At 48.0% G+C, this 12,128-nt stretch overlaps 3 protein-coding genes across 3 annotated transcripts in view; 2 read left to right on the top strand and 1 right to left on the bottom strand.

The window, feature by feature from the left end:
• The first annotated feature begins 203 nt into the window (after positions 1-203).
• On the top strand, positions 204-642 carry LOC120958294 (uncharacterized). Its single transcript, XM_049609820.1, has 2 exons — positions 204-358; positions 431-642. The coding sequence occupies exons 1-2, from the start codon at positions 272-274 to the stop codon at positions 569-571; spliced, it is 228 nt and encodes a 75-aa protein (XP_049465777.1). The 5' UTR covers positions 204-271; the 3' UTR covers positions 572-642.
• Positions 643-1,752: 1,110 nt separating this feature from the next.
• Positions 1,753-3,268, top strand: LOC120957656 (guanine nucleotide-binding protein subunit beta-like protein 1). Its single transcript, XM_040379965.2, has 2 exons — positions 1,753-2,085; positions 2,199-3,268. Exons 1-2 carry the CDS (start codon positions 1,948-1,950, stop codon positions 3,030-3,032), a joined length of 972 nt encoding a protein of 323 aa, XP_040235899.2. The 5' UTR covers positions 1,753-1,947; the 3' UTR covers positions 3,033-3,268.
• A 28-nt stretch (positions 3,269-3,296) lies between these two features.
• Positions 3,297-12,128, bottom strand: part of LOC120957655 (phosphatase and actin regulator 4B) — a 33,484-nt gene continuing 24,652 nt past the window's right edge. The window contains exons 3-5 of the mRNA XM_040379964.2: positions 9,341-9,935; positions 5,267-5,584; positions 3,297-5,192 (exon numbers count right to left, since the gene is read on the bottom strand). Of these exons, the coding sequence (XP_040235898.2) occupies positions 3,508-5,192; positions 5,267-5,584; positions 9,341-9,935 (2,598 nt within the window). The 3' untranslated portion in view covers positions 3,297-3,507. The remainder of the gene's footprint in view (positions 5,193-5,266; positions 5,585-9,340; positions 9,936-12,128) is intronic.

Consider the following 12,128-nt stretch of genomic DNA (forward strand, 5'->3'; position numbering starts at 1 on the left):
GCGAGAGTGCATTCTTTATGTTTCAGCAGAACGCGTGCCTGCAGGTGGACATGTTGCGGTTGCAGCTCAGACGGCTGAGCGAACTGAGTGCGGCTAACGGTGATGGGAGCAGCACGAAGGAGATACGAACCCGCATACAGACAATCATTCAGCATCATGTCGAGCATTTGGAGTAAGTGGTTGTTGACGAGCTTTGGATCGGATCGGACCAAAGGGCCAAAGGGCTTAATAACACGTCCTCTTCTTTCTTCACCGCAGCTACTCGAAAAGCATGTGCAACCTGTTCGAACTGCACTTCTTCATCGTGTTCGGGTGCATCTTCTTTCAGCTGGTCAGCAATGTCGTGGTGATTGTATCGGTAAGCATCGGTTGTTGCTGACGCGCTTGAGCCAAGCTAACGAACCGATGTTCCCATTTTGCTTCGGACCAGGTTCCCGATTGGTATCCCGGGTATTTTCTGTTCATCATGCTAACAGTCCAGCTGTTCTTTAGCTGTGCATTGGGAGAAACGTTCAACATCAAGGTAAGGGTCGTGTATGCGGTTTTGTGTATCTCAATGTCCTATAAATGATCGTTTGCATTGTGTTTCATCAGAGCGATGAGCTTACGGTGGCGATCTACAACGTGCCTTGGTACAATATGGAAGTACGCGACCAGAAAGCGATGCGCTTGCTGCTGATGGCTTCCCAAAATCCAGGGCGACTTTCGTATGGCTTTGGGACTGTTAATATGCGTGCCTTTTTTGAGGTACATTCGAATGACTACTCAAAAAGTAACAAGGAAACGTTATGTACTGTTGTTCGTTTGCAGATTTTCAGAAAGACCTACTCCATAGCCATGATGATGATCAGCGTTAATGAGGAAGAGTAAAAGGATTTAACATTGTTCGAATATTATAACACGATACTAAGCACTGCACAGTGATATTGTAGATTAAGCAATTAAATAGCTATTACATTAAATGAAATAAAACATGACACGCTTCGCTTTCTACTTGCACCTTACATCAGTTTGTGTTTTATGCTGAATACTCTACTGAGATACTGGAAAGAGATATTTTGAAGAAAAGGTAAGATAGCTGTTCAATAGCTTCGTCTACTAGTCACCAATACAGATCACTTAATGTTCGATTGTTAGCGCTATTGGATCTAGGTCTTGGGTTGACTGTTTTTCAACTATGTCATACGTGATCCTATGACCATCCATCAATTAGATTATTTGGCCACTTGGACACCCGACCTCGTAAAAGGGTGATTATCTTTTTTCTGTTTATTCCTCTCTAAACAGACAACATTTGTTTGACATTGAAAATTGTTGGAATTACAGATCACGCACTGATTATTTAAACAAAAAACGTAAAGAACACATCGCTTTCAAGTGTAAATAAAATCCCTTGTAAACGTCGTTCTGATCACACTAAAGGTTGACAAAATAATTATTAAAATTGATTTGTTAATGGAAAACAAGAAAATAATAATGTTTTCAACTAGCTCAATAAAATATCTTCCCGAAGCGTTTCATTTGCTATTGTTCTCTCATTACGTAAAAAGCAATAAAATCACACCAAAATCAAAACCTCAGCACCAAAATCAACGACTAATTCAAACCCCACAAGTGTATAGCGCCATCTAGATGTGAACCCTTCAACCTCCGCACAACAAATGCGTTTAAATGCTACTATTCCAGTACTTTACTCCACGCTGTCAAAACGTGTACCTTTTCGTACACCACCGTGCGCACCTACCAACAACAACAATAATCAGCTGTTTTCGCTGATACGTGTTTGTTTGTTGTTTATTGTTTTACCCACACCGTGTCTTTTCACCAGCGTCGCACATTTCGAACGTTTTGCATTCGGAATGGTGACAGCATCCCGTACCCCCTAAGTGAACACTCTCTTTCTCTCTGTCTCTCTCTCCTTACACATCAACCAACATCCGAAACATCATGGCCTTACTTCCACCGGATCCGGTGTTTTGCCTTCGCTCGCCGGAAGTCTGCTCCTACTACTCGCTCTGCTTCCACACCCCGGAGCACCTGTACGCCGGCACGGACAAAGGAACCGTCCAGCTGTGGGAGCTAAATGTAAGTCGCAGTTTCTCTTCCACTACTACTTCTCCAGCAGGGCTATCAATCCGGTGCTAACATGTTCGTTTCATTGCTTATCTTCTTCTTCCAACAAAAACAACAACATCCAGACAAACCGCACGTCCTACCAGCTCGCCGTCGGCTCTAGCCCGCTCCTGAACCTCGCCCACACCTCTGACGCACTGATCACGCAGGAAAAGGACGGCACGGTGAAGCTGTGGGCGCTGGCCGATGCTGAGTACCTGTTGCGCCACGAAATCTCCACCGAGCACGTCGGCTTCTGCCGGCTGGCGTACGACGCCCGCACGAGCACTGTGATAGTACCGCGCGACCGGGCCGCCATCAGTGTCCTGTGCGGCAAAACGTTCAGCGAAACGATGCGCCTCACACCGACGGCCGACGACGAGAAGGCGCTGCCGTACGGTACCGTCATGTGCTTCCTGCCGGTGGAGCTACAATCCCAGCGCTATCTGCTGGCCGGGTACGAGTCCGGTGCGCTGGTACTGTGGGACTGCCGGACCGGCCGGCCGGTCTCATCCACCACGCACTACGTCACAGAGAACGCGGACTGCGTGCAAACGATCGATTACGATCCCGTCACGAACCGGGGCGTGTGTGGCGGGTCCGCCGACAAGCTGTCCGTCTTTTCCATCGATCGCAACACGCACCAGCTGCTGCCGAAGAGCGACATTGCGATCAAGAATGCCGGCGTGCACCGGGTACGCATCCGGAAGGATCTGAAGGTGTTCGCCAGTGCCGGGTGGGATGGCCGGTTGCGCATCTTCTCGTGGAAGAGCCTGCGGCCACTGGCCGTACTGACCGAGCACAAGGGCGAACTGCTGGACGTGGCGTACTCGGAGGCAAAGGTGACGATGTGGAACGCGCCGGTCATGGCGGCGGCCGGCAAAGACGGGCAGATCTCGCTCTGGGATTTGTACAAATGAACCCGGGAAAACCGGGAAATTGAACAAAAAAACGAAAACCACGAACACTAACTCAACAGACTTTTACACACCTTTTCGCTTGCAATAATCATCAATGTTTCTCATTTCCGTTGAAATTAAGGCAAAATTTCCATCGCTTTTTTGTATACATTTATATTTTTGTGAAGGGCTGCGCCACTTATGGAACTAGTTTATACTACGAATAAAATTCTATACAACACTATTGGCAGAACGCACACGGTTGGCTGTCGATCTGTTTTTTAACTGTTTTTTTTAATGCCGAAAACTGCTACAACTATTGCCCCCTTTTGGCATTTCCTTGCGCTCTTTTTTAGCATCGCCTCCTTTACCCTGAAAGCGGGTGAATTTCATTCCCAGCTACTATATCGCTACGCTTCAAGCCATATCCTAAGCGGAGCTCCATCGGCCACTTTTACAGCACCATTACACAATTGATTTTCCCATTCAATCTTGCTTACTTGCTTACACTTTTATTACCCGACCGCAGCTCAATGCCACCGCTCCGGTACTCTTGCGCTTCCCCGGTGTTCCCATCCCCATCGTTCGTACGCTCCGCCAGCTCGTGCTCTTCCGCCAGCTCGTGCAGATGCTGCTGCACGACGAGCCGCTTCCGCTTGCGCAACGGCCTGCTGCGCTCCACCATCTCCTTGCGTTCGCGCTCCATGTCCGTCTCGTCCTTTGTGCCGCCCTCCACAACACCCTCCTGTAGCACCATCTTTCCACCCGCCTCCAGCCGGGTGATTTTAAACTTTGGCAATAATCGCTTGGCAGACTCAGCGGGCTCGCGGTGTGCCTCATCTTCACCCATCGGTGGCGCAGGATCGCCCACCGTTTCAGCCGCCACAATCGTCGAGAGTGCATACGTTGTCAGCGCTGGCTCGCGCACCGGGCTGGAAGTTTCCACCGGCAGGTCGTTCCACAGCTCGTTTCGACTGCTTGTTGGTGCGTCTCGCTCCGCCTCCTTTCCCTGGCTGCCCACGGTGAAATCGAGCGGCACATCGGAATCATCCTCAAGCGGAGGGTCCGGCAGCGGCGCCTCCTCACCACCCAACGCCTCGTCACTATCGACCAGCATCACCGCCGTTGCGTCCGTCGCGCATGGTTCGTCCTTCTGTTCCGCCCGTTTCTCGTCCGCCTTCTCACTTTCTCCCTTCGGGAGGGCCGCTTTCAGGAAGTCTATCACAGGAATCGGTACGGGAATGGGTAGCGGTAGCGGTATGATGATGGGATACGGGACGAGAATCGTGACGGGTGGAGCGGCACCACCGAATCCGAGCAGGTTCGGGAGGGGTGGTCGGCTACCGGCGGGACCGCCTAGAGGTCCACCGGCCAGTGGGCTCGGCGGTGGTCCCATCGGTGGTGGTGGTGGTGGTGCCGGCGGAGGCTGTGCATTCGGTAGGTTCGGAAGCCCCGCGGGGAACCGTAGCTGGGCCGGGTTGAGCGGGAAGAAGGGCGCACGCAACAGATTCAACGGTGGCGGTAGGAACTGGGGTGGAATATTTAACACCGCTCCACCCGGGGGCGGTGGAGGCGGTGGACCAAGCGGACCACCGGTGAGATCGCGCCCATCGTACCCGGCGCCGAGCGGGGGCCCATCGTTTGGCGCCAGGTTCACGACGGAGCCGTGCACCTTCTTTTGCAAAATTCTTAAATCCTGCACACTGGGCGGTGGCTTTTGCGGGACCGTCCCAGGACCACCACCGGTTAGTAGATTGTTGTTCGGGATGGTAACGTTGTTATTGTTGTTTATGCTACTACTAGCACCACCACTACCACCACCGCCAGCACCACCATATTCCGCCTGGTGCGTCGCTGTTGAACGCTTGCCGGACGACATCGAAACATTCGTGCCCGCCGGTGGTCTATGGCCGGTACGGCGCTTGCGGGAGCTCTTTGGATTGGGACGGGTCGGGAGCGTGCTGGGCTGGAGCGATTTGGACAGCAGCTTCGATGCGGGTGCCACCGATATGAGCGGCTTTTTGGCGGGCGTTGGAGATCGCAGCAGCACTGGCGAAGGTTCCGGTGACGAGCGTACCGGCAGCGAGGGTACGGGCGATACCGACTCGGACCGATCGGACACCGGCGATATTGAGCAGCTTTTGCAATTCTTCATCCACAGTTCGGGCGTGATGAGAGTTCCTAAAATTGACACACATAAAAATAAAATTAATAACAGAACATTGAAACGATCCTACTGAGCCCAGTGACCTTACCCGCCGACGTGCTCTTCTCCTTCAGGTGTGGATTCATCTCCAGATGGGCCTGCGTTTCGTTGCAGAAGATTTGCATCTTGTACTGGTTGAGACACTTGTCCGAGCAGAACTGCAGCTGGGAGGCACCGTCCTGGAAGTCGACGTAGCTGACCGCGTGGCGCACGTGCCGGCACCAGTCGCACGTTTTCGCCCGCTTGAAGGACGCCCGGCGCGACTGGGAAAAGCACGCCTCGGTACAGAAGATCATGCCCTCGGTCGTGCCGAGTATGCCGGTCTGATGGGACGGTATCACCTTACGGCACCACTGGCAGGTCTGCTCTGTAATTGGAAAGGCCGAAAAAGAGAGAATGTGAGAAAGACAGAGAGAGAGAGAGAGAGAGAGAGGAATTCTATTACTTTCAGGCTACTTGGATGGCTTTATATATACGCCCAATTTTCCAAGCAACTGCTGCCGAGAATGGTGAGTACAACAGTATGAGGGGACAAGTATTGGGGGATCGGAGTAGTATCGGTTCCTGGACCGAGACGACAGGTTCGCAATTTCTTATTTGACTGAGGTTCAGGATCTTCTTCTACTTGGCGTAACGTCCTACGCGCACATACCGGCAGGCTTTTGAGACTTAATTCATTACCCACGCAGCAGCCGAATAAGTCAAGATAAGTTGCTACGGGGGAACGGTCCATTCTAGGCTTGAACCCATGACGGGCATGTTATTGAGTCGTTCGAGTTGACGACTATACCACGGGACCACCCCGAAGACCGAAGTCCAGATACAGTTCTTGAATCGCAATAAATTTATTATCAGTTCTTGGACCGATGTGGTTCGCGGATCAGTTCCAGGAACTTTATGAGTTCTAAATACAGGGGTTTCCAAGCCCGATTCGAATGTAAACATTGTAATTCAACTCGTGCAAAATTTTATTATTTTTTTTTTAATTTAATTTTTAGGTTGAAGATCAGCTCCTGAACCGTTATAGGCATGGGCTCTGTTTCATAACAGGAATGGATCCAGGAGAAGTGTGAGATATATTGCAGCACCTGTATGAATCCGGTTCCAGCAACATTAATGAGTTCCGGATCAATCCCAGGGCCATTATTGGTTGATTGGGATCAGTTCCAGGTCCTGCATAGCTTCCAGGACCGGTATGAAAATCAGGTTCAGTTCCAGGTTTGTATGGGTTTTTGCAACAGTTGCTCATGATGTACCCCTTGGTATTTAAGAGCCACCTTGGCTTTTGCTATATAAAACAATTGCACCCGTACCCAAGATGTGTTTTACAGCCTCGAAATTATAATGCGTATTCCAGAATCCGGAGCAATTTAACTAGCAAACCCTCCAGTAATTCATTAATTAATACAATATTCGAACATTCCCTGTCATGGAATTAATTATAAACGTACCTTAATCATCTCTGTTTAATGTTAACTATGTTTTAATTGCAACAATTCTCTCTTCATTCTTATCTCCAAGTAAAACATCCGACTGAGCTCTGCAATATTATTTAAAACATGCAGTATACACATCCTAACTACATACGATGCAATTGTGTAATAATGAGCTTCTGAACTCTATAATGAGTTCTCGTTAACTGTGACCATTATCGCAATGCGTTTCCAATCAACTCTTGTGGGTATTCGGCGTATTATCATACGCACCTCGCCCTCGGGCGTGCATATTAATTATATGCACCAAACCCAAAAAGCGGCCTCATTGCAGCTTTTCAAAACGAGCCACTAGTTAAATCTCTGCCCCGTACTCTTTATTAATGACCATCCATGATGAATTACATGGAATTATATGCTCCAGCTTATGCGCTGGGGCTTACCACACCGATGCCATTGGGGTACGGCATTACGAACTAGAGTTCACCACCGGTCTGCACACATCGTAATCACACACACACACACACACAACACAAATAATGACCAAAGCCAAGGCCTTCCAATAATCAATTTCAAAACCGAACCCAACCAACGGATGCTTCTCCGATTCGGGCGGATTGAATATCTGCTTGCCCCATCTTCCTGGAGAATGACGTGGGCCATAGCAAAAAAAAAAAATGGCTACGGGGTACACCTGCCCATGTCTCATCCGCCCACACTAATAATGTTCCATTATGAGTTACACTCCCTCAACCAACTACGACGACGGCGAGCGAGCGCAAACCAACGGCACTAGAAAAGTATCAATTCTCCTCGCTGCATCATTGCAGCGATGGGGGGCGTCATTCAACGTAAAGTATCTGTGTTCCCGGGGAAAATCCATCGAAATGGCAGGCTTTTTTTCGCGAACTTAATGAACTCGAAAGTAGACCCCGGATGTGTGTGTGTGTTACCGTATTCGTTTCGCACCGCAAATATTCAGATAATGCCCAGATGATCCCCATTGGCGAGTTGGATCGACAGCTTCAGGAACTGCGGCTTCCCACTAACCGCAAGGGGAATGATTTTTCCCACTAACAAACTCCCTGCTACCACACGGGGTTGGTCGACCTGTTGCGCTTCGTTCGAGCCCTCGCAGGTGTGCGATGGTCGTTGCGCCCACGGTACCATCATTATAGGTGCATTTCGGTGGGAAAATTAATCCGTAAGACCCTCTGTTACAGCTTCATACTAGTAATGGACGGCTGGAAGGTTCGTTTTAGAGGAATTACCATTTTACAGTTGATGAAGCACCATCGATCATTAATAACAGTTGCATTACGTCGTAACAGGGTGTGTTAAGTTTTAGGAAAAATCAGTAGATGTAGACTCAAACTCTCTCTCTGTCTCTCTGGTTAAATCCCACGTTCTACCAATTTACCTTCTACAACACTGGTTCCATGTCCTGTTAGTAGTCAGTGCCCTGAATTGTTAACAATCTTTTCATTCTATTGGTCTTATACATCCTAAACGAACATGCCCGTCTATACAGGATTGCAAGACATGCAGCCACTTTCCGAAAACTCGATCGAATTCGGGAACGATCTATCGTACCAAAATGACATAAAATTGTAGTTTCCTTGGATGTTTTTTGAACATTTTGCCATATTGTACGCATAACAGAGCAGAATACTCATGAAATCATACAAAAACAACTGTTGTATCTAGGAAACGTAGGGAAAGTGGCTGAGTATTCAGTACCACGCAGCCGGCTAGTGAGTTCATGAGGATACCGGGAGACGGTCCATTCTAGGCTTGGAGCTCGCGACGGCCATGTTGGTAAATCGTACGAGTTGACGACTATACCACGGAACTGGCCCAATAGTTAACAATAGTTTGTTGTATAAAGGCATATTTTCAGCTCTTTTATGTAGTCTTTGGACACTAACTGTGCCTTGTGGGCTTTGAATTATAAGAGTAGCGCCTTAAACTTGATGATAAAGGATCTTAGGCAGTCGTGGTCGTCTAGGATTAGAATATCTATTTGATATTATTATCGACCTCGTGTGGATTAGCCAAGCGAGTGTTGATAACAACAACGAGCTGTCAAGGACAGCTCTAATAATGTTGTAGAAAAACACCAGATGCCGCTGCTAGACAAACACGGACAGAAGGATAATCCTTCAGGCGCGACAACAAGCGCATCAAAAATAGGGCCAATTAGGACAAAGTTCGGCAGCGATCGCGAAACTGGTTCAAGACTGATCAGCTATTCGAGAAATAGGCGCCATCGAGAAAGTTAGGCCAGTAGCAAAAGTCAATCGACCGAAGGAAGACTAATTTTTAAACTGAGCAAATACATATTAAATACACACAAAGCCAGTTCTAAGAAAGTCTATCCAGCTACTCACCAAAAATCACCTTTACTGTGGTGTCATAAGCTCCATCCACTATTAAAAATGACACTGTAAACGACCCTACATTTATAGTGTCACTCATACGGCTTTAATTACATCAATTAGAAATACTGTCCATACAGCTGTTCATGGTAAAAATCTAATTAAGCATCCAATGTCCTACCCAAGACGAGCAAAACGATACATTCGGATGCCATGACACACCAACCTGGACGAACGGTGATCGTCGATGCATCTTCATCTTAACCCGTTGCGAAAATCCCACCCACACTTATGACACTACTATCGTCTCACCTTGCTTGTCGGTCAGCATTTTCATCAGCATCGGGCTCTTGGAGCTTTCCCGCGAGCTATCCTTCTCCGAGGTGGAGCTTTCCCCGCCAGCCGGAGCATTATGATGATGGTGATGATGATGATGAAGCTGCTGCTGCTGCTGCTGATGCGCTTGATGATGTAAGACGATACCGTTCCGTGTTGGGTCGGGTGGCGAACCGGACTGTCCTGGCCGGCCCCCGCTGGACGTTGCATCGCGTTGCACCCGTCGCTCACTGCCACCTGCTACTGCTGACGACGTGGAGGGTTCGTCCCGTGCCAGGTAATGACCACTACCGATGAGAGCCGATTGTTTCGTTTTTGTCTTCAGCAGTGCAGCAGCAGTGGACGATGCGCTGGATGACAGTCGAGCGGGTGGGCTGGATTGTTTCTGCCGAACACCTGGACCTTCCTCCTCGTCTTCCTCCTCCTCCCCATCTACTTCGTCCAGTGGGGCGGTGGCGTTGGTGATGTTAGAGGTGGACGGTAGCACATTGTTAGCGGCCAGCTCGAGACGATCGACACTGTCGTACCCGTACCAGCCGAGGATGTCGTTCATCGCCGTTTCCGCCAGCTCCTGCAACGAGAAGGATAACAGCAAACGTGGTAAGAAGTTTTTGTCACGTTGCAAAGGTTTCCGGGGTTTCCGGGGAGAGAGAGAGAGAGAGTACGTAAGAGGATGTCATTATTTTATTAAATTCAAACCCTGTGGGCTGTGTTGTTCGTTGTCCGTGTCCGGGTAATGGGACACCACTCGGGATTCCACCACTCCACGAGACCCGATGCCGAAGCGAGCTCAGGTGTGTACTGAGCGATGTACAGGAGTCGATGTCCTGCACTAACACAGTGTTAGCGGAAACGCCCTCCACCCATTTGAGCGTTTTAATTGAAATCCGACACGCGCATTGTAGTGGATATTAAATGTGCGATTAAATGGAATTCAAACACACGCGCTGGTGAGTGAGTGAGTTCCTCGTTGTTCATCGGTCAGCTCATTCCCCACCCGAAGTACCTGACCAGTTGTGAGTTAGTTTGGTTTGGGGCCAGGAATGCTCAAAATGCCCAACAATTACGTGCTATAAACACGCACACACACACAAGCACAGGAAGAATGGGGCTGGGAGCGTTGGGTTTCAAGTCAAGGGAAAAAGTGTCCAATTTCCCGGTTACACAACGGCTTTGCGAAACCCGTTTTTGCACCGGAACTGGAATCCTTTTCCACCGCTCGCACACACACACACACACTGTTTTCCCTGTACTCGTCTCGCATCGTATTTCCATTGACAACCGCCTCAGGAACCTACCAGACTCACTGAGGTTGCAGGATAGGAGAGCGCCAGGATTCAGGACGGTTTGGGTCATCATCGTCTAGTATCGTCTCGTGTCTCTTGTTCATATTGTGTGCGTGTGTGTTTTTTATTATTTTTATACACATTTTGTTAGCGTACAGTTTCAACGGTTTCTGCAGAACAAACAGCACAACCCGTGGGCCGAAAGGATAGCGAGCGCTTCAGTGTGAAATTGTAAACCTGAAACTCGAGCACAAAACGAGCCGAACGAGACTGGCGCAAAAAAAAAGAAGAAGAACAACACAAGCGCTCCTACTAAAGTTGTTTGTACACCAACACCGACGGGTACACCTAGAGAGCTGTACCTAGAAACTCAAGACCTATCTACTGTTTCTGCGAACAGCGGTTGTAAACAGCGGCCGGAACAACAGGACAACAAAGGAAGCTCCACACGCCTTAATGAATGCACACACACACACACACACATGGGCACCTCTGGCTGGGTGGATGATATCCTAGCGCCATGGTCCTTGTTTTAAGTCTATCAAACTCACCCGCCCCCCAAATGCAATATGAGATCGTTGTGAAGGTATTGAAAATGTGATACGGTACTTCTTTGGACCTAGCTTCGCGATTCTGCTGCTGCTGCTGCGTGTAATCATCAATATTACCGATTTGGGATGCGTTACCGGCGAAAACATGAGCGGATGTATTTTGCAAGCTATTGTTTGATCAGAAAAATACGCATCCATCAACAAAAGAGTCAGTTTTTATTATGGTGTTACCGTTGGAGATTACATACAACTGCTACTGCTGCCTAGGCTCATCGATCCCAGGTTCTCCTCATTGTATTGTAGTGATCGCCCTATTGTTTAATCACACTAATTGTAAATTGTGAATAATAACTATTTTACTATGATTATTTTTCTAGTTTAAAATGAACAGTCTCTCATTTAATTTATTTCAAACTGTTGGGAAGGATATTTGTCATCATCCTAGCGAACGGTGCTTAGGTAGAAATGGGACCCCTAACACACTGATGAAATTGAATAATTTTTCTTTGGATACTGTGAAGTTGTACATACACATTCTGTGTAGCTTATTTTTCTGTTCAAATAGAGCTCCACGAAGGTTGCACTAATTCTACTGAAGTTGTGCAAAGTTTTCTTCAAAGTTATGTGAGAAGATGTCAAAATTTGGATGAAGAACCTTTTCTCTAAAATATATCACTCCTTTTTTAACATTTTTTGTGGTTCTTAATTTACTATTTTTCATTCAGATATTCAAAGTATGAAAATTTGATCTGATTTAAGGATTTAATTTCATCGCAAATGGCGCTATCATGTTAAGGAGTGTTCTTAGAAAAGATTTTTGTCAACCATGTAAAAGAGATTACTTCAATAGCCATGCAACAACAGCAAAAGAGCGCTTGAAAGAAAATTATTGAATTGTGATAAACTCCGTAAAGCTTTTGTAAAATC

This window comes from Anopheles coluzzii, chromosome 3 (genome assembly GCF_943734685.1).
Source record: "Anopheles coluzzii chromosome 3, AcolN3, whole genome shotgun sequence".
Taxonomy (NCBI): domain Eukaryota; kingdom Metazoa; phylum Arthropoda; class Insecta; order Diptera; family Culicidae; genus Anopheles; species Anopheles coluzzii.